The following is a 20602-nucleotide window of genomic DNA, read 5'->3' on the forward strand; positions in this document are numbered from 1 at the left end:
TAGGAAGAAGGGGACAGTGAAACAGCACAGTTAAACCGAAACTGTGGAGCTCCAGGCTCCTAATCTTCAGGTGGAGCAGAGAAGACAGTGCATATCAGCAGGAGACCCCCATTCTCAACCAGGCTTCTCTCCATCAGAGCAGCAGAGCACGGTGACAACAGAAAGAATGGGATCGAATCCCAGCCTGCCACAGATGCGCTGCGTGGTTCGGGGTGCTTAATTAATCACTCTGCTCCTTACGTTTCTCATCTGGAAAGCAGAAACTACATCACGGTGCCGTCATGCAATTAAATGAGGTCGTGGGTGTAGAGCTTGACGTGGTCCCAGCACTCAATAAACGCCCAATAAATGTTATTATTATTATTATCATTATTGGCTTAATTGTGACCTGGAAAAAAGCCAGTATGGCAGGGAAAGACAGTCGGCAACTGCAGAGGTCTCATGGATAGAACTGATGGAAAGGGAAAGGGAAGGGAGTTAGGGGCGGGGGGCATTTCAAGCATCTCCAAAGAGCTGTGACCTGGGTGCTGGGAAGGAAGCCGGTATCCCGCATCCATCTGAGCAATTCCTGAGGGCAACAACGGTCCCCGGAAATGTCCTCAGATTACGGCAGGCTCTGTCTACCTCGGGGAGGCTGGGGATGGAGTGGGGACAGGCTAGTGACACAATAGTGTCAACCTAATGGCTGACATCAATGCATATTTGAGGGTCCAAAGGGTCTTGGGGAGAGCATCTCTTCCTCTCCCCTCCTCCAGCACAAAGCATCTCCTCTTGAGTCCCCTGCAGGCTTTTTTTGGACTAAATGGGCCCCAGAGACAGGAGTCCATGTCAGGAGCCTTAGTGGTACCGAGCCAGAGCCAGCAGCCCCCTGGCCTGAGGAGGGGCAGGGCCCAACCTGCTTGTGGAGGCTTCTCCCACCTCAAAAGCCTCCCTCCCAGGGAGCTTCTAGGAACACCCAAGAGCCTATGGAGGGCACTTGGATCTGGCACATCGGCAGAAAAGCAGAAAAGCAGCCTTGGGGAAATAGAGCATCCACAAGCATAGTTAATTTGGCCTCTAGTCTTGGGCAACGGGGGTGTATAATTCATGCCTCTCCCCACCACTAAATGGCATAAAGTCCTAAATCTCCCTTTCCTTGAAGCTGAGCCACGCAACATGCCAAACGTTTGTCTGGTTGGCCCCTTTCATCGCCCCCATAAACAAGGAAAGAGGACAGCAACACTGCCCATTGCTCCTTCCCTTTGCTCTTCGCTACCCTAATTATCCACCTTGGTACTTAGCAGCTGCCAATATCCCAAGCTTATAAACCTGTTTGTGGTGATTTGGGGTTTGACTCTGCCTGGCCCTCCACCCCCAGTGAGATAAAAGGGGGGAAGCTGGGCTGGCTTGAGAACTCGGGCCTCGCGCTCTCCCCTCCAGCCACCTCTCTGCCTCTCCCCCGCCATGTCGTGCCGCTCCTTCCAGCCGGGCTCCAGATGCGGCGGTCGGAGCTTCAGCTCCTGCTCCGCTGTCCTCCCCCGGATGGTCACCCACTATGCAGTGAGCAAGGGGCCGTGCCGGTCTGGGGGCGGGGGGGCGCTCCGCGCCCTGGGCTGCCTGGGCTCCCGAAGCCTGTGCAATGTGGGCTTTGGGAGGCCCCGGGTGGCCTCCAGGTGTGGCCTGCCTGGCTTCGGGTACCGAGCGGGGGTCCCCTGTGGGCCCTCGGCCTGCATCGCCCCCGTCACCATCAATGAGAGCCTGCTGGTCCCGCTTGAGCTGGAGATCGACCCGGCCGTGCAGAGGGTGAAGAGGGACGAGAAGGAGCAGATCAAGTGCCTGAATAACCGCTTTGCAACCTTCATCAACAAGGTAACAGGGAGGCACCCTGTTCGGGGGGCTCTGGGACTTAGAGAGTGCTCTGCATCCGGGGCAGGGAGGCAACAGAGAAGGTGCAGTGGATGGACCGGCCTCTCCTGTACTGTCTGACCCCTAATCATCGAAAGCTGCTTCAATCAGGCTCAGCACCAGACATTTCTACCTGCTAGTTCTTTTTTTTACTCTCTTGTCATCTCTCTCTGAATGTTACCTAAGAAAATCACAAGGGCTGCCTGAGGTCAGACTACAAGAGGAACTTCCAAAGCAATGATAGGTACTGAAAAGAAAAACCAACAAGGCAGAGGAGGCTGTGAAAATAGAGCCGCCTTCTGAGTGCCTGAGCTGGGGTGAGAGCCTTGGGCCTGGAGGCAGGGACGGGCACCGTGACCCCAGATTTGCCACCAAAGTAGGCCTGGTGTGAGGAGAAGATGGAGCAGTCAGAGCTGGGGCACACGGTTGCTGTCACCAAAGCCACAGCTCCCACAGGCTACAGGGAGGGGTGGTGTGTGGCCTTTGAAAGGCACTGACCTGGCCAATCGGAACTCCAAGCAGCTGCCTCTGCACCTCTTCCCACACCCCAGGGAGGCTCCTGGGATCAGGGGCTGAGCCAGTGTTTCTGCTGAGCCCCCAGGTGTAGGGAAAGAATCCTGGGTCAGAAGTCAGGAGGCCTGGGCCCTGGTGTTGGCTCCACTCCTGTTGTCCTGAGGCCCTGTGCAAACCTCTCACTTCTCAGCCTCAGGGCCCCTGCTGCCCAGTGGGGAAGGGGGCCTTGGTGGTGGGCAGTCAAAGGAGGTAAGATGTAGGTAAAAGTGCTCCAGAAGAAACTTAGTTCGGTAAATGGGAACCGCTCCACTTACAGTTTTATCTTTAAAGCTCATTTAAGTTCTGGGCCCTGACCTTCAGCAACATCACACCACTTTCGTGAGGCTGGGAGCCACCCCTCCCTGCCCCCCACAGTGATGTGGCCGTCGACCAGAAGTAAGGCAACATTTCTCCCTCTGCAGATTGCTTCCGAGGATTGGACACCGTGTTCCCTCCACCAATGGCTAAGGGGGTGGCCGTGATCAGCTCACTCAGGTCTCCTCATCTCGGTTTCTAAGCCACCAAAAGGGAAAAGCTGGCGGGTAGCTCTCCATGTTCCCGTGACAGGGACATGTTTTGGACGCAACCACGCAGGATGCCTCAGAGTCAGGGGAGAGAGCTTAGGGTCCTAGGACCAAGCCTTTGATCTGACCTCCCCTGAGTGCCCCTGGGCTGTGACCAAAGAAAGCCTGAACTCCCAGGCATCCTGTCAGCAGTTTGCATTAGCATGAAGATTCCTGAAGTGCTTCCCAGACACGGCACCAAGCAGGAAACTTAGGAAGCCGAGCGAGGCTTAAAGAGACAGGATGTGTTGCCTGAGGTTGCAAGGCTTGGTGGGCAGGGCTGGAAGGTGGCCCTGTCCCAGGCCTATTGGGACAGTACTCCTCCCATAACAACGTGCGACCCCTGGGTGGAAGGTGAGGGTCTTATAAAAGCTCCCCTGGGCAGGGGATTCACAGAGACATATCCTCCGGTGCCAGTCTACGGCGAGAGCCTCATCTGAAAATTTTAGCCCATTGGCAGCAGTGTGTTGGGAGGAAGAGCACACGCTGATCCCATTGCCCACCCACCCCGTCACCTCTTACTGTCTCCCAGCCATGGTCCCCAGGCTCCCTTGCCCTCCGTGACGTCCTGTTCTTGGCGGCAGGTGCGCTTTCTGGAGCAGAAGAACAAGCTGCTAGAGACCAAGTGGAACTTCATGCAGCAGCAGAGGTGCTGCCAGAGCAACATAGAGCCCATCTTTGAGGCCTACATCTCTGCCCTTCGGCGGCAGCTGGACTGCGTGGCGGGGGACCGGGCCAGGCTGGAGTCTGAGCTCTGCAGCCTCCAGGACACGATGGAAAGCTACAAGAAAAAGTGAGTGTGGCCCACGTTTACCCCACCAGGGAATCTGAGGCAGGCTCCATCAACAGCCTGGGCCTCAGTTTCCCCATCTCTGCAATGGGAAGTGTCCAACTTCGTGGATCAGGTAGAGCTCAAGAGTGCAGTGGGATAACACAGGCAGAACACCTAGGATACTGCCCGTCGAGTAACGCGGTAGAAGGTCTGAACTTGTGTACTTGTCTTCACCTCCCTTTCTGCTGCCCTCCCTCAATAAGGCCCTCCTCGTCTCCCTGTAATACTAGTTCTTTCTCCTGCCATTTCCCGCCCTCCAGGGCTCTGCTCTACCACGTGGTTGGCTGTATCTTCTATCAATCCCCGTTCAGATCCGGAACCACGTCTTATTCCGCAAACAGGCCCCCAAACCCTCTTCCCTCCAAGCTTTTGCTCCCACTGTCCTTTCCTCCTGATAAGCCCTTCTCGGCACCTCCTGGGACCACATCCAAGCTAACCTGGCCCACGTTTTCCCTCACTCCCCGATACTCAGCTCCTGGACCTCGAGTCCACAGATGGGAGCCATCACCCCTCCCCGCACCACCAGGGCTCTACGTCCCCAGCCCTTGTGGTTAAGGTCAGGTGGCCTGCTAGACTTGCCCTCCCCGAGGGCAGCTCCTGGCCCGCCTCCAAGGAGAAGGTAGCCGAGAAACAGATGCTAACTAGGAGCTTGCAGGCTGCTGGGTCCAGTGCCTGCAAGAGGCTTGAGGCCTGGATAAATGGCCTCATGGGTCCTAGGTGGGTGTCTCTGGGTCCAGGGGTCCATGGGAGCACACGTTGGTGGGGGAAGATTGAGAGAGACACATTTCCATTGACAAGAAGCGGTGCAAGCAGGCTCAGAGCCACGGTTCCTAAGGGATGTGCGTCAGTGGAATGCAGCCACATGGGGGCCACTCATGCTGCAGGTGTCAGTCCTATGCCTTCCTGGTGCCAAACACTGTGCTGAGCTGGCTCCTGCCCTCAAGATCCCCTGGTCCAGCATAGACCTCCATGCACACAAACTGTTACGATGGGGTACGAGGCAGAAGTGGAGAGGAATGTCCAGACAGTGAGGGTGCAGACGGGACCCAGGAAAGCTTCCTGGAGGAGGTGCCATTTGCTCGGGGCCATGAGGAAGTTTCATTCTAGTAGGGCCTTACAAAAAGGGAGTCCGGAGTAGATCCCAGAAAAGGGGAAGGGACGGGAGCAGGTGACAAGAAGGGCCAGAGTGTGCCAAGTGAGAGAGACCACTGAAGCAGACCCTGACAGGTGAGATGTGGCAAGGACAGCCCTCTCAGCCGGAGCAATGCCTTTCTTGGCGGGTAACATACAAGGTGGGCAGGAGACGTGGTTTGCAGCTCACGATGAAGACTGTGGACGGGGAAAGCTGGGGGAAGAAGGATGACACTAAATGCTGGTTTGATAGTAACAGCCAATGCTTATGCAGCTTGGACCTCATGCCAGGGCGGCCCAGCGCTTGACAGACACTAACCAGTGCATGCATTAGCTCACGGCAGCTCCTTGAGGCTGGACCGAGGTCATTCTCATTCTGTACATGATGAAGCTGAGGCACAGAGAAGTCCCTCACCCAAGTCCCTTCGCCAAAGTCACATGACTAGCACCTGCCCGAGCTGGGATTCACGCCCAGGCAGAAGGCTCCAGCTCCCGGGGCCCATGCTGAGGCCGAGGTCTGCTGGAATAAGGAAGGATGGGCGTCAGGAAGCACAGTGAGGATGTTAATGGATCAATATCACTCATCAGACTGAGTCATCCCAGCCAGACTGACCCTCCTGGCCCTGATTCCATTGCCCAGGGAGACAGGGAGTGGGTGAGGAGCTCCCTCGGAGCCTAGAGGTGGCCGGGCTGTCTCTACGGCTCTGGTAAAGTGGGTAATTGCTACCTCTGCAAGTAGAGGCCAGGCTCAGACCTCCACTGGGGGGAGGGCACGGGGCAGGCGGGGGTTCCAGTGTCTGCAGCCAAATCTGAGAACAACTCAGAGAAGGCAGCCAACTCTTCACCACCTTCCCAGAAGAAACAACTAGATGACTTGGGCTTCCTTTGCAGCAAGATAGAATGAAAGTGGCCTTAAGAAGGACTTCCCAGAAGATGATTAATCACAGGAACAGGCTACCAGGGAGTGGGGAGGGAGGTCAACATGCACAGTAGCTAATGAGAGGCTAGGATGACAATCATCTGTCCTGAGTGGCTGGAGGAGCTAGAGGTGTCCAGTGATGATGGGGGCCAGCCTGGCGACTCCTTAGGGCATTAAGTCAGTGAGAGGCAGATTTGCCCCCCAGGCTCCCTCCCTCAGGCTGGATACCAAGGCTACTTCTGAACCCCCAAGCCAGACTAAAATATTTCTTCCTGCCCATCCACCAGGTATGAAGAGGAGCTCTCCCTGCGGCCCTGTGCTGAGAATGAGTTTGTCGCCTTGAAGAAGGTGAGGGAGGGCGGCACAGGGAGAGAGAAGGCCCCCTGAGCTGGCCCAGGTGGCCTCACCACACTCAGCCCCTGACCGAGTCCAAACGTGTCTGCAGCCCACACACCCCCCAGCAGGGCCTCTCCCCTCCTCGGAGCCCGGGCCAACACTACCGATCCTGGGAAAGAGGAAAACCAGCTGTCCCCCACTTCTTGCAGAAGGGCAGTGATCGACCTGGCCTCCACCTCCCAACTCATGCGGGCCCAACCCAGTTAGGGTTGTGTCTACACCTGCCCGAGAAGTTGGAGATAGAGCTAATGCCAAATCAAAAACCAAACAAAACCGCTGACTCCAACCACAAAAGATGAAAACAATAGCGATAGGTTCTCAGATAGACACCGAGGTGTTCTATGGCCCATGCGCCGCACAGAGGGCTCTGAGAAGCTGTATTCAAGGCTCCTTCAAAACCCACTCTGTCAGATCCTTCCCTATCAGGGTGCCAGGCCCAGGCATGGGGTCCTGGGGCTGGGGTTCCTCCCTCCATCCTTGGCTTTGTCACCTTTTCACTTCCGCATGGGCCTACACGTGGGTCCCACACCAGCCACTGGCTTGCCTGGGAGGTGGCCCTGTGGGAGGAGGGGTGGCCCTCACACGTTCCCCTGGCCCCAGGTTATTGTTGTCCCTGCTCTGGCCGCAGGATGTGGACACGGCCTTCCTGATGAAGGCTGACCTGGAGACCAACGCAGAGGCTCTGGTCCAGGAGATCGACTTCCTAAAAGGCCTGTATGAGGAGGTACCTGCAGCCCCACTGCCCACAGGGGCTCGGTCAGGGGCCAGTGCCGGGGGCATGATGGAGTGGGAGAGCTCCGGCCAGCGGGGACGGTCCGGGGCAAGTTGACTCAAAAGTGAGCACGGGAAGAAATCAGCACGGACAGCTGGTTCTCAGGCAGTGAGACTCCCAGAAGTCAGAGGGCCCAGACCTTGGCTCTTGGGTCTGCGTGACTAGAGGGGGGATGAAGAACAGGTGGGTGATGGAAGGCTCAGGACAGCTCGGCAAAGTCCTGTGCAAATCTGCTCTGGGAAGGTCAGAGCTGCTTTCCCCCTGCCCCCCTCCACCTTTATCCTCTAAATGCTCACACATTCCCACCTGCCCCCCACCCAGGAGATCTGCCTGCTCCAGTCTCAGATCTCCGAGACCTCCGTCATCGTGAAGATGGACAACAGCCGGGAGCTGGATGTGGACAGCATCATTGCCGAGATCAAGGCCCAGTATGACGACATCGCCAGCCGCAGCAAAGCCGAAGCCGAGGCCTGGTACCAGAGCCGGGTGAGGCCTGGGCAGGGCCGGGCTGGGACCCCAGACCCCCCCCCCTCCCCTCGGGAGTGAGTGAGAAGATAATGAGGGCCGCTTCACACCACAACCACAGGGAACCCCGTAAACCCCGGGTCCTGTTGTTTCTGCCAGGCTCCGGGGCCAGGTCCCTGCAGAGCATGTGGGAGGGGAGCCCACGGACAGCCCAGGCCTGTCATCAGGGTGCCGGGCGTCCCAGCTTTACCCACGCACCGACACTGGAAGTGTTCCCCTAGGCAGTACTCAAGAAGCACTAATTGGCAATGACTGCAAAGAGGGCCCTGGGCTTCAGGGCGTGAGGGAGGCTAATGGTGCAGTGGGTACTGATGGTAGGGCAGGAGCGGTCATTAAAGCGGCCCCAGACGGAGGGAATTAGGGGCTTGCTGGGAGGGAGATTGATACTCCCAAGGGCAATTTGATTTTGCAAATATTATCATCTCCGTCTCGCCTGCCCTGTCGGCGAAAGACACCAAGCATTCATTCGCTCGGTCATTTCTTCATCCAACAACTGTTTATTGAGCAACCATCATACCCCAGGCACTGTTCTAGATGCTGGATTCCAGCAGGAGACTGAATAGACAGCAAACCCTGCCTATGTGTCACTTTCATTCTAGAGGACGGGGTGGGGGGCGGAGGGGCTGACAATACACAAGGTGAATCAGTAGGTGGGTGTCCGTTAGATGGTGGCATGCGCTTTGAAGAAAATCAATCAGCATGAAGTGCAGGGAGTGTTGTGGGAATGAGGTTTTAAATAGGGTGGCCAGGGAAGGATGGCCTTACTGAGGTGTGTGGCACTGCAAGGGTACTAAGAGTCACACCATCCCGGTCCTCAAAGAGGTTACAGAAATAGACTGCCCACAGATGACACGAGAGTTCTCTGTTGCCATCAGGGACACAAGCTCCTTCTCGCTTTCTATTCTGCTATCCTTAACGTTGCTGTAATCCTCACGGTTGCCTCATGTCCCAAGAAGGCTGCCATATCGCTAATCTCACATGCTCATTCCAGGCAGGAAGAACACAGGGAAAAAGAAACACGCCAACTGGGTCATCCCCCACTTTAAACAGCTTTCCTGGAAGCGTTACCCATAGATCTCATTAATGAAAAAGCCAAGAAATATTCTCTTATCTGGGCTCACTGCCACCCCAAATAAAAGCAGAATTCTGTTGGAAGATGAGGAGAGCACATATTGCCAAGGCAACTGCAGGCTTTGTCACAACAGCCAAACAACAAAAGAGCCAAAGAGAGTGATTTGCTTATCACTTGTTTGCCTTCTCTATGCAAAAGGCTCCCATCCATTATATGCAGAAAAGTTGGCTAGTTGTTTTTAATCTATAGATGTAAATCTATAAAACATTATTCAGAAATTGAATTTGGAGCAGCAAAAGTTTAAAAAAATGTTAAATCAAAGTAGGAAGTAACGCTGCATTTTGTTTTCTATTGTTTTGAAGGAGAATATAAGAAGGTACCTACCCTGGTGAGGCAAACGTGGTCTGTCCTCACTCCCAGATCTGTCAGGCATCCCAGGCTGAGCACAGAAACCCCTTCTAAGGTCCAGAGGGAACTCTAAATGGGAAGGAGCCCTCAGAAGACCCTGGGGCTCTGGGCTAGGGAGAAAAAAACAAGCCACAGCTAAACAGGAAAAAGGAGACCTTAGAGGAGCATTTAATAAGCCTGAACGTTCAGGGCTGGGGAAGAAAAAAGAAGCAGCCCAGAAAAGGACCCCAAGATTGACCAGAAATGCAAAGGGGATGGGGAGCAGAACAAGCATAAGAATCCAGAGAGCCCTGAGCTAGGAATTCGCTGGAGGAGAGACTCCGGACGGTGAGAACAGGGGGCTGTAAGACGCCACGGTGTGGGCGTGAGTGCCCAGGGCTCTGACCCGCCCGTCCCGCTCCCGGCAGTATGAGGAGCTGCGGCTGACGGCCGGGAGCCACGGTGACAACCTCCGCAACCGCAAGAACGAGATCCTAGAAATGAACAAGCTGATCCAGCGGCTTCAGCAAGAAATTGAGAATGTGAAAGCCCAGGTGAGGCCAGAAAGCCCTGGTCGTGAGGTCCCATCACAGGTCGCCTCACTGCTGGTCCTGGGGGGCAGGTCCGTTCTCCCTGGGAGCACCTGGAGGTGGGAATGAACTTGTGCCCCTCGCTTATGAGGGAACAGGCCCTTTCTACGAAAGCTGACCAACAGCAGGAGCAGCCTAGGGAAACAGCGAAGTCCTAGAGAGACTCTAGGCAACTTTCAGTCCCAGATGAAATAGCAAGGGTGCTCCCCTCGACGGGGGGACAGAAAAGATGGCTGCCATGGGCCCTTCTAACCCAAAGTCTCCAGTCCTGTGATCTTGAAATTCCAGATGACTCCCAGGAGTCCATAAATGCAGACCCACTCTGTCCTCCTAGGCTAGTGAAGACCAGCCAGACCCTTCCAATCTATTAGCCCCAAAGAAATTGCTCAGATCTCCTTGAGGTGTTATAGACAGAAGTGGGTCCGACGTTTCAGGAGGAGCCAGATGTCACAATCCTGGGATGAGAGGCACAGCAGCTTTGAATCTGGCATGTCCCCATGACTGTGAAGGAAATCTCCTTCCTCCTCCTAACCCACACTCACGAAGCTGCTCACCCAGCCAATTACACCACCGCAGCTGGTGTCCTACAGTTCAACTCAACTCTGACACTATCTAGCTGGAGAGAGGGTCAGACCCCACAGGGTAAGGGTCCCACCCCGCTGCCCCCACTTCAGATGCTGACCGCATCCAAGTTGTCCCCTGCGCTTCTGACCCATCAGCTGTACATCGGAGGTTCCTATGGTCCCCTCTTCAGGTTCAATTAATTCTCTAGAGTGGCTCAAAGAACTCAGGAAACAGTTTACTTACTCTTTAACAGTTTGTTATAAAAGGCTACGATAAAGACCATGGATGAACACTCAGATAGAAGAGACACATAGGGCAGGGTAGGCAGGAAGGACACGGAGCTTCTATGCCACACTCTGGGCACATGAATGTCCCAGCACCTCTGCATGTTCACCAACGTGGAAGCCACGTGAACCCCATACTTGGGGGATTTTATAGAGGCCTCCTCTCCTAGGCATGATCAATTATTAACTCCATTTCCAGCCTCTCCCCTCTCTCCGGTAATGGGTGGGTGGGGCTGAAAATCCCAAGCTTCTAGTCATGGCTTGGTCTTTCTGGTGACCAGTCCCCCCCATCCAGGAGCCATCGAGGACTCACCGAGAGTCACCTCATTAGAACAACAGACATTGCTATCCTCCAGGAATCCCAAAGGATTAGAGAACTCTGTGTCAGAAGCCAGGGTCAAAGACCAAATATTAAATCAAAAGGTGCTCCTAATGCTCTTTATCACTTGGGGAATTACAAGGATTTAGGAGTTCTGTGCCAGGAACTGGGGGCAGAGACCAATATATGTATTTTTTATTATCTCACAATGACCATGTTCTCCCTGTTCTGAGAGTCAGCGTAGGGCTCCCAGGGCCCCCAGTAATGCCTTGCTATGCCCTCTCCCCCAGCGCTGCAAGCTGGAGGCTGCGCTGACCCAGGCAGAGCAGCAGGGCGAGGCAGCCCTCAGTGATGCCAAGTGCAAGCTGGCCGGGCTGGAGGAGGCCCTGCAGAAGGCCAAGCAGGACATGGCCTGCCTGCTCAAGGAGTACCAGGAGGTGATGAACTCCAAGCTGGGCCTGGACATTGAGATCGCCACCTACAGGCGGCTGCTGGAGGGCGAGGAGCACAGGTGGGTCAGGGCTGTGCACCAAGGGCACGTTCTCCCTCCTCCCTCTGGTCGCTGCTGAGGCTGCAGGTGGGATTGCCTGTCCTGCAGTCAGGGAAAGTCCCAAACAGCCCAGAATCCGCAGGCCCTCCTCCTGAACATAGTGCTCAGTAGCGGCGGCGGCGGCGGCATGGTCAGGAAGAAGGGTGCCCCACGTTCATCCACCTTGTTCTCCATGCAATTACCTTGTGTCTTCTTTCCTCTCCCTCCAGGCTGTGTGAAGGCATTGGGCCCGTGAATATCTGTGAGTAGATGCGCACTCCCCTGGGGCTCTGGGGTCCTAGGGACTGATCAAGCCAACAAGGACAGACCACACCGCCCTGGCCCAGACATCAGCATGCCCTCGCCACCCCCAGGGAATAGCTCTGTCTGCCAGGAGCTCTTGGTCAGATGGAGGGGCTGTCCTTAACTTTGGGAGTCAGAATTATATTAGGAGCAGAGACGCAGCTGGGCCTCAGTGCTTTGGGGCCTGGAAGCTGCTGGGAACCAACCATCATGACAAGGGGGTGCCTCTCTGAAGAAAGCAGTTGTGAAGCAGGTTCAGACAAGTAGAAACTGAGAGCATGAAGCAGAAGCCAAGGCTCTGGAGAAAGAGGAGAGCTTCTAAGCACTTTTTGTGGCTAGCGTGGGAAGCGGGTGGCTGGAATGGGAGTGTCCTTATTGGTGAATGGCAGCAGGTGGGGGCACGGCCTGGTTGAGAGGTTTCAGGGCCATGTCCTTCGAGCCACACGGTGCAGGACCCTGAGCATCGCTCCCTGTTCCCACAGCTGTGAGCAGCTCCAAAGGCGCAGTCCTCTATGAGCCATGTGTGGTCAGCACACCTGTGCTGAGAACCGACTACTGCCCAGGGGGCACCAGTGTCCTCAAGACCAGCGGGGGCTGCAGCGTCATGGGCACCGGTGAAGTCTACATCCCCTGCGAGCCCCAGGGGCTGCTGGGCTGTGCGAGCGGGAGGGGTTCCAGCATGAAGCTAGGGGCTGGGAGCAGCTCCTCCTATAAGTGTTAGCACGGCCCCCGAAGCTGGAAGCCCAGGGATGGGGAGCCAGCCCCCCGCCTGGATGTTGTCCCCCGACCAGGGCTGAAGACAAGGATATTCCCAAACCCCACCTTCCTGTATTGGCCACAGGTTTCCCTTGGGTTTTCACTGAGAGGCGCCCCTCAGGCATCTGCAAGAGTCACCTTTCCCTTAGCCGTGTGCGGACCCTGAGCTAGGCCCTCAGGGTGAACACATCAAAGTTCTGCTTTGTGGATTATTCCCTGAAAGGTTGCCCACAAAGCCAGTCTCCCACTCCCAACCCCTGGAAGTTCCCCACCTCCCTTTCGTCTGGCTCTCATGCACCTAAGTGAACTTCTTTTAACACCCAGCTAACACATGCACTATTGCAATGATCAAATCCCATTCTGAACTCCAAAGCCAAGTGCCAGTGTTTCAGGATCACTCGAGACCTGTTCATGGTCCTCTCGGGTGGCACGTAGAATGGAGGGCTGGTCTTTGGGCAGTAGATTTACCTGCTCAGGGGTGCTGGACTCACACTATGAAAATACATCCTTTTCCTGGGCTGCATTGGCAGCTGATGGCGGGTAAATGCCAAAACAAAGGCAAGGGGACGTGGAATACTTCCTGGATGGAGAGACAATCACAAGCCGACACCATTTGCTCAATGGAACCAAGACCCTCCCCCACCCTCTGTACATAGCCCTCACGGCACCACCCCCCGCCCCGCCCCTGGTCCTGCTCCCTCTCTTTCTAGGTCCTCCTGCTTTCGGTCTGATATGAACATGTTTTCCTGGCTATAGCGATGTGGGGCTGCCCAGCAACTGGGAGGCTTTGGCTCAGGGGCTGCACAGAAGGAGGTGTTGTGCTGACCCCATCTCCCCAGAGGCCCCTAGTGCTGCATCCTGCAGGAACCCACCCACCCAGGGAGCTTCCATCTCTGTCATAAGCCTCTGGGCTTGTCTGTTCCCAATAAACTGACTGTTCCCAGGCTGCAGGAATCCGGATTTTTCACTTGGCTCTGTGGGGTACAAGAAGGCTGGAGGGGAACCAATGAGCAGCCTTTGGGAGCTGGGAGCTGGGAGGGCTTGGGAGTGGAAATGAAGGTTATCATACTCATGGAAAAGCTACCTATGAATGATCTGCAAACAGCCTGTGGAATAAATGTGGATCCATACAAACTGCATTTAAAACCTGCATATCACACCCCAATAGACTGCAAGTCACTTGCCATGTTAAAAACCATGGCCTTATACACGTAGGCCCCCTCACCACATGGTCCCCTGCCCATGTCCTACAGAAAGCCTGTGGGGGCCCGAATTATGTTGATGCTTAGCAGCCTCCCCATCCTGGACCAGTCTCAGGGCAGGGCAGGTGCAGGCCTGGGGAAAGCTGTGCAGATGGGCACCAGTCCAGCCAGGGAGGAGAAACTTCTAGTCCCCTCTCCCTCCTAGGGAGCCCCAAGACCTGGAGATGAGACTTGGTAGTAGCAGTTCTACCCTCTGTGGGGCCCCCAAAACCTTCCTGTTGCCTCACTGATCCCCTGTAACAATCCCCCCACCACAAACTCCCCCTTGTGGCCCCTGAGTGTTAGACCCCTCCCCCCATGGTCCCATGCAGAGCATCCATTCTGTGCCAACCCCTGCATTAGAAGCTGGTGATACCGAGTTGACTAATACCTTCTCTTGACCCCAGAGGAGTCATAGATAATGAGAGGCAGAGAATATGGGAGCAACAGGAAAAGGCAACTAATGATTATGTCCAGAAAGGGGGTCAGAGAGAGGTTCACAGAGAAAGTTGTAAGGATAGAGTCTGGGAGGAAGTCGAGGACAGTATATTCAAAAGGAGGCTTTCATCCACTTTTCCATTCATTCAGTATATATTTATCAAGCACCTGCTTTGGGTCAGGCCACCCAGGGGCTGGTAACAGTGATGAACAAGACAGCTCCAATCAAGGTCGACTTACTCAGCAGACAGAACAGACACAGGACATAAGAGCCCACAGTAAGGACTGTAAAATGGTGCGGCCACTTTGGAAAACATTCCGCCGGTTCCTCAAAACATTAAACAGAGAGCTGCCACAGGACCCAGCCATTCCACTCCTCGATATACACCCAGGAGAAATGAAAACATGTGTCCACACAAAAACCTGTATGTGAATGCTCATTAGCAGCATTACTCACAACAGCTGGAAGGTGGAAACCATCCAAACGTCCATCAGTGGATGAATGGATAATCAAAATATAGTATAGCCACACGATGGGATACTATTCAGTCATGAAAAGGAATGAACTACTCATCCACATCACCACATGGGTGATCCTTAAAAACACCATGGTAAGTAAAAGACGCCAGACACAAAAATCACATATGCTATGATTCCATTCCCATGAAAATCCAGAAGAGGGAAATCCACAGAGGCAGAAAGCAAATTAGTGGTTGCTTAGGGCTGGAGAGGGAGGATGGGGCAGGGGATTATAGCTAAATTTTCCTTTTGAAGTGGTGAAAACGTTCTAAATTTGACTATGGTGATGGTTGCATATGTCTGAGCATATACTAAAACCCTGAACTGTACATTTTAAATGAGCAAATTATAGGGGCACCTGAGTTAAGCATCTGACTTTTGGTTTCAGCTCAGGCCCTGATCCCACGGTTATGGATGGAGCCCCGAGTTGGGCTTCGTGCTCAGAGGGGAGTCCGCTTGAGATTCTTTCCTCCTCTGCTCCTCCCTCTGCTCCGGCTCACTCTCTTTCTAAAATAATTAAATAAAACTTTTTTAAAAATAAAAAATAAATGAGCAAATTATATGGCATGTGAATTATATCTCAACCAAGCTGTTTGTTTGTTTTTTTAAAATGGGGCCCTGGCCCTAATCCATGCCTCACAGGGCTTACAGCCTAGCAGGGCACACAGACCTGTATGGGAAATTACAGATGTGAGAATTGCTGTGAAAGGGGACATAACTGAGGGTCCCACCTAGTCCTGAGCTTCGGGAAGGTCCCCAGGAGGAGGGGCGGGCCAGCTGGACCCTGAAGGGCAGCAGGACTCAGGGGAAGGAAGCCTGGTGGGGGTTCCAGGCTGAGGGACCAGCAACCGTGAGCCCGAGCGCACCGTGCCTGTGCCGGTGAGAGTCTGGAGTCCACGACCACACAACCACACAGAAGGAACAAGGGGGCAGAAGAGCAAGGCCTCCAAGCCTCAGTTCCCACCCGCAGCCCTGTCACTCTGGACCTGGCCCTAGAGCCCAGCTAAGGTCCTTGATGATCAATATGCAAAGCTCTGAAAACTACAAGGGTGCTCTGGCCTGGAGTCAGCATAAACAGAGATCCAGGAAACATGCCACTGGATGAGGCATGGAGGAGATGGGAGGAGAGGGAGGGGAGTTGGCCCGCCCTCACCGGGAGGTGGGCTCAGACATGGCGACCATCCCTTTAGGACTTCCTATTCAGAGTGCACAGGCCCAGGGAGAGTAGGAGGCTGTCTGAACAGTCCACTACCCAAGCTCAGTCCTGGACATGAGCTCGGGGGCCTGGGTGAGCCCCCTCTGGAACGTCCGGCCATGGGGGCGGGGCAGTGGGGGGGGGCTTCAGTGCTGTGCAGCAGCACCCCCATTCTCCCTTCCTCCCCGCTAGGAGCTGACTCAAGGCAGATGGGACAAAAGTGCCTCCTAGTGGTGGCCTGGTGGCACATTCCATTCACTTAGGCAAACCTCTCCTGAGCTGCTGAGGGGGCCAGGCCTGTGCAAGGTGCTAGGATCCCAGAGAGGATTGGCCTGGGCCCCCTGGCCCCAGCAGGGAAGTCAGAGCTTCACTGCATTCCACTAGGCCTCAGGAGTCCAAATCCTGGCAACCTCCAAGGGCACCCCTGTGAGGACAGGAGGGGAACAGCCCCAAGGGGCCTGGGGAGGATGGAAGCACCCAGAATGGAGCTCCTCGTTTCTCTGTCTCCCCAGAATATCTCCCATTTCCTTGCCCCTCTTCTCACCGGGGGCCTCTCTTCTCCCCACAAGGCCCTTCCTGGCCCCACTCCCCGCTCCCTCAGGGGCCCTCTGCCTCTGCCTCCCAGACGCCCTTGTCTTGCCAGGACCCCTTCCTCATCCCAGCCCCCTCGGTGGCCCCAGGTGCACCCACCACTGCCACTCTCCAACCAGGGCTTGGACTGGGGGCACTGGCTTCAGAAGCAGAACCGTGACCAGAGGCAGGGGAACAGGATCACCATGTCTGACGGAAGGGAGATAGGTGGGCCCCAGCCATGCCAGCATCTTAACGCCACGCCAGGCACACATCAGGACGCAGGAGGGGGGTGGAAGCTCCTTCGAGGAGCATCATTTTCACTCCGGGCGGGTGATAGCTGCGTGGGCCAGGTGAGGAACCCGGATTACGCCGGAAAAACACTCACCCTGCCTGGAAGAGTGGGGAATCCCCGAACAAGAGGGGGTGCTTTATCTCTCCTGGGGGGTGTTTAGCGTCCGTCTCAGAGTCCTTAGTCTGAGAGGGCAGTGGGGTGAAGGGCCTAGGCAGGGGTGGGCTCAGCCTTTCCCCACTGTCCCCCTCCTTCTGCTGGGCTTCCCTTCCCACAGAGGCAGGTCTCAGCGCGAACACCTCCCAGTGAGTGTCTCTTTCCAGCACAAACTTGTCTCCAGGCAAAACAGAAACACTGTGAAGAAGGCGGCTTTTAGCAAAGCCTCTCAGCACCTGGGATTTCCCTGTCTCCCTCCTCCCCTCCCCCCCCCCCCCCCCCCCCCCCCCCGGTGTGCCCCGGGTTCCCCGCCCCCCCTTTACCCGCCCCAGGGGGGGCCCCCCCCCCCCCCCCCGCTTCCCCGTCAGCAGTTCTGCCTCCCCGCGCTGCACAAATAGTATCTTGGGGAGCCCAGCCCCCAGAGGTCCGGCTTCCATCCAGCCTGACCCACAGCAGGAGGAAGAAACTGTCAGGGCAGCAAAAGCTCCAGCCAGCCCAGGGTTTCCAGGGCAACCCCTCCCCGCTCCCTAAGGCACCCCCCCCCCAGGAAAACTGGCTGAGGGCTGTGTTATGCATCGTCTGTCTGTCGAAATGATGCCTCAGAACTAGAAACTGCTGATGGTGAGAGTTCATCCCAGAACAGGAGTTATGCTTGACTGGTCCCACCTGCCCCGCCTGGTCAGTCAGGCCCGCGGGAAGCAGGGACTCGGGACAGCCCCAGAGCGGCGGTGGGTGATGAAAGCACGGCTGGGGCGTGGGCGGAGGTGGGTGCTGAACAGGAGCGGGGTGCCCGCCTAGAAGGGAAAGGAGGCTTGTGCAAAATAGAAGGAGGGGCAGAGAGAGGGAAGGAGGGGCAGAGAGAGGGAAGGAGGGAGGGAGGGAGGGAGGAGGGAATGGATGGCCGTAGCCACACCACCTGCCACAGCGTCGCCCCAGACACTTTCACACTTATGCCTACGATACCACGAAGGAGAAGGCAGTGTCAGTCCATCTTACAGATAAGGAAACTGAGGCTTAGACAGGTGAAGGGACGTCCCCAGGTGACCGGTACCCCACGGAGGGGGCGTGCTTGCTGCCTCCCACTGTTCAGAATGGCTGGTGCATAGTGATAATAAAAAGCAGACTGACTTTCAGCCAGTCATATTATCGTTCTTAAGTTCTTAGCAGACAAGCACCCGGAGCAGAGCCCTGTCCCCACTCTGCCCCTGGTGCACCACCGTCCAAAGTCACTCTGCCGGCAGGTGGCAAAACTGGGACAGAACCCAGGTCTGTCTGACTCCAAGGGTAATGTCAAGTCTCTGTTGTTCGCCTGGCACCCTCACTGGTGTTCTCAATGCCTCTCCTCCCCCTTTCACCTCCCTAAGGGTCCGCCAGCCGCCTTCCCAATCTCCTGGATCCCCTTGCCTGGCCCTTTCCTCCAAGCAGCCAGACTCACATTGCAAGAGGCCAGAGCTGGAGGGCAAACGGCGCTGGCTCCCCGGTGAGCACTTGCATTTTGGAGCCTGGAGTCTCCTCTTCCTGACGTATCTCCAAAACCAAACACTCGAATTCCTCTTCTTTTCACTTCCTGCTCCGTTCTCCCTCCTTTTCCTCCTGCTTTGAATCTTTGGGGTGTATTCATGCATTCTACGGAACTAAGTAGCATTCCCTCCACATGCCCCTCTCTACCAAGCACTGGCGGCACAGAGAACAAAATGCACCAAGCGTCTGCATCCTGGAGCTTATATCCTCGCCAGGGAAGACAGAAGATAAGCAAGCAAATCCATGCAGGAGAGGACCTCTGATGGTGACAGCTACCAGGGGAGGAGGGATAGGGAGGACATGGGGGAGGGAGCTTTAAATAGGGGGTGACCTATGAGCAAAGACCTAGGAGAGTTGAGAGACCCGGCCATATAGCTATTTGAGGAAAAGGAGTTTCCGGCATAGAAAAGAGCAGGTGGGTAATTGTCTGAGGCAGGACTTTTCCTGCCTGTTTGACAGACACCCAGGAGGTCAGGGTGGCTGGAGCCTGTTAGGATGGCTAGAGGGAAATGAGGTCAGTGCACAGAGAGCAGACTGTGCAGGGTCCTTTATGCCATTTACTCTGAGTGGGATGGGAAACCCTAAGAGCCTAGAAATGACATGATCTAACATGTTGTTAAAGGATCACTTTGCGCTGTTAAGAAACGACTGAGGGGAGGCACGCCTGGGTGGCTCAGTCGTTAAGCGTCTGCCTTCGGCGCAGGTCATGGTCCCAGGGTCCTGGGATCGAGCCCCGCATCGGGCCCCCTGCTCCGCGGGAAGTCTGCTTCTCCCTCTCCCACTCCCCCTGCTTGGAAGTTCCCTCTCTCGCTGTGTCTCTCTCTGTCAAATAAATAAATAAAATCTTTAAAAAAATAAAAAAAGGAAAGAAAAGACTGAGGGGAAAAGGGGAGACTAGCAGGAGGACACATCAATGGATCCTGTGAGAAGTAATGGGCTCGGGCAACGTGCAGCAGTGGGGTGGTGAGGAGTAGAAGCCCACATACTTTCTGAAGGGAGGATTTGCCAGTGGATTGAATGTGGGATATGAAAAAACAGAGGAACAAAGGATGACTCCCAGATTTGTGGGATAGTGAGCCTGGCAAGAGGAACGTATTTAGCAGCAACTTTGGGAAAACAGCTGTGGATACATTAAGGTTGAGATGCTTATTTGATACCCAAATAAAGATGTTGATTAAAATATACATGTGGAGGGGCACCTGGGTGGCCCAGTCGTTAAGCATCTGCCTTCGGCTCAGGTCATGGTCCCAGGGTCCTGGGATCGAGCCCCGCATCGGGCTCCCTGCTCCTCAAGAAGCCTGCTTCTCCCTCTCCCACTCCCCCTGCTTGTGTTCCCTCTCTTGCTGTGTCTCTCTCTGTCAAATAAATAAAATCTTTATTTAAAATAAATAAATAAGTAAATAAGAAATAAAAAAATAAAATATACATGTGGAGAACAGAAGAGATGTTCACCAGAGCTATATGCCTTGGCAGTCATCAGTGTGGATAGACGGTATTTAAAGACATGAGACTGTATGATGTCACCAAGGGAATGAGTGTAGGTAAAGATGTGAACAGGTACAAAGACTGGGCCCAAGGATGCTGCAGTGTGTAGAAGTTGGGGATATGAGGAGAAACTGGCTAAGAAAACTAAAAAGAAGCTGCCAGTAATATGCAAGAAAATCAGGAGAGCATGGCGTCTGGAAACCAAAATAAGAAAGCGTTTCAAGGAAAAGGGAATGATTGACTATGTCAAATACTGCTGAGAAGCTAAGTGAGGGCTGAGGACAGACCACTGCAGTTAGCAACGTGGAGATCACCAGCGATCTTCCCGAGAAGGATTCTCTCATTATTACTTTCCTGCTTTTCTCTTTAGTCATACATTTGATAACTGGGTCTATGGAAAATAGTAGTAAACTAGGAACAGAGGGAAACATTCTGAATTTGATAACGAACATCAACAAAGAACCTACAACTAATATCCTACTTAATGGTGAGAAACTTGAAGTTTTCCCACTAAAATTAAAAATAAGGCCAAGAAGTCCTCTCTCACCACTGTTTTTAACATCATCCTGGAAGTCCTAGCTAATGCATAAGACAAAAGAAAATAAATGCTGTAGAGATTGGAAAGGAAGAAAATAGTAAAGACCCGAGCTGGATAGCTCAGATCAAAAGCACACATCCCCTTCCAAGCAGAATCCCAAGCATGCCACAGGATCCCAAGCATCCAGTCAAGTACAAGTTCCACCAGGCACAGGACAAGTAGGATGAACCATGTCACACGCTAGAATAGAAAACACCTGTCTCTGGGTC

At 54.7% G+C, this 20602-nt stretch overlaps 1 protein-coding gene across 1 annotated transcript; it reads left to right on the top strand.

Moving 5' to 3' along the window:
* Positions 1 to 1443: 1443 nt before the first annotated feature.
* Positions 1444 to 12343, top strand: KRT82 (keratin 82). Its single transcript, XM_025882643.2, has 9 exons — positions 1444 to 1848; positions 3584 to 3792; positions 6169 to 6229; positions 6906 to 7001; positions 7371 to 7535; positions 9462 to 9587; positions 11081 to 11301; positions 11550 to 11581; positions 12105 to 12343. The coding sequence occupies exons 1-9, from the start codon at positions 1444 to 1446 to the stop codon at positions 12341 to 12343; spliced, it is 1554 nt and encodes a 517-aa protein (XP_025738428.2).
* The last annotated feature ends 8259 nt before the right edge of the window (positions 12344 to 20602 follow it).

This window comes from Callorhinus ursinus, unplaced genomic scaffold (assembly GCF_003265705.2).
Source record: "Callorhinus ursinus isolate GAN/ISIS: 27379988/994484 unplaced genomic scaffold, GSC_fseal_2.0 scaffold44, whole genome shotgun sequence".
Lineage (NCBI taxonomy): Eukaryota > Metazoa > Chordata > Mammalia > Carnivora > Otariidae > Callorhinus > Callorhinus ursinus.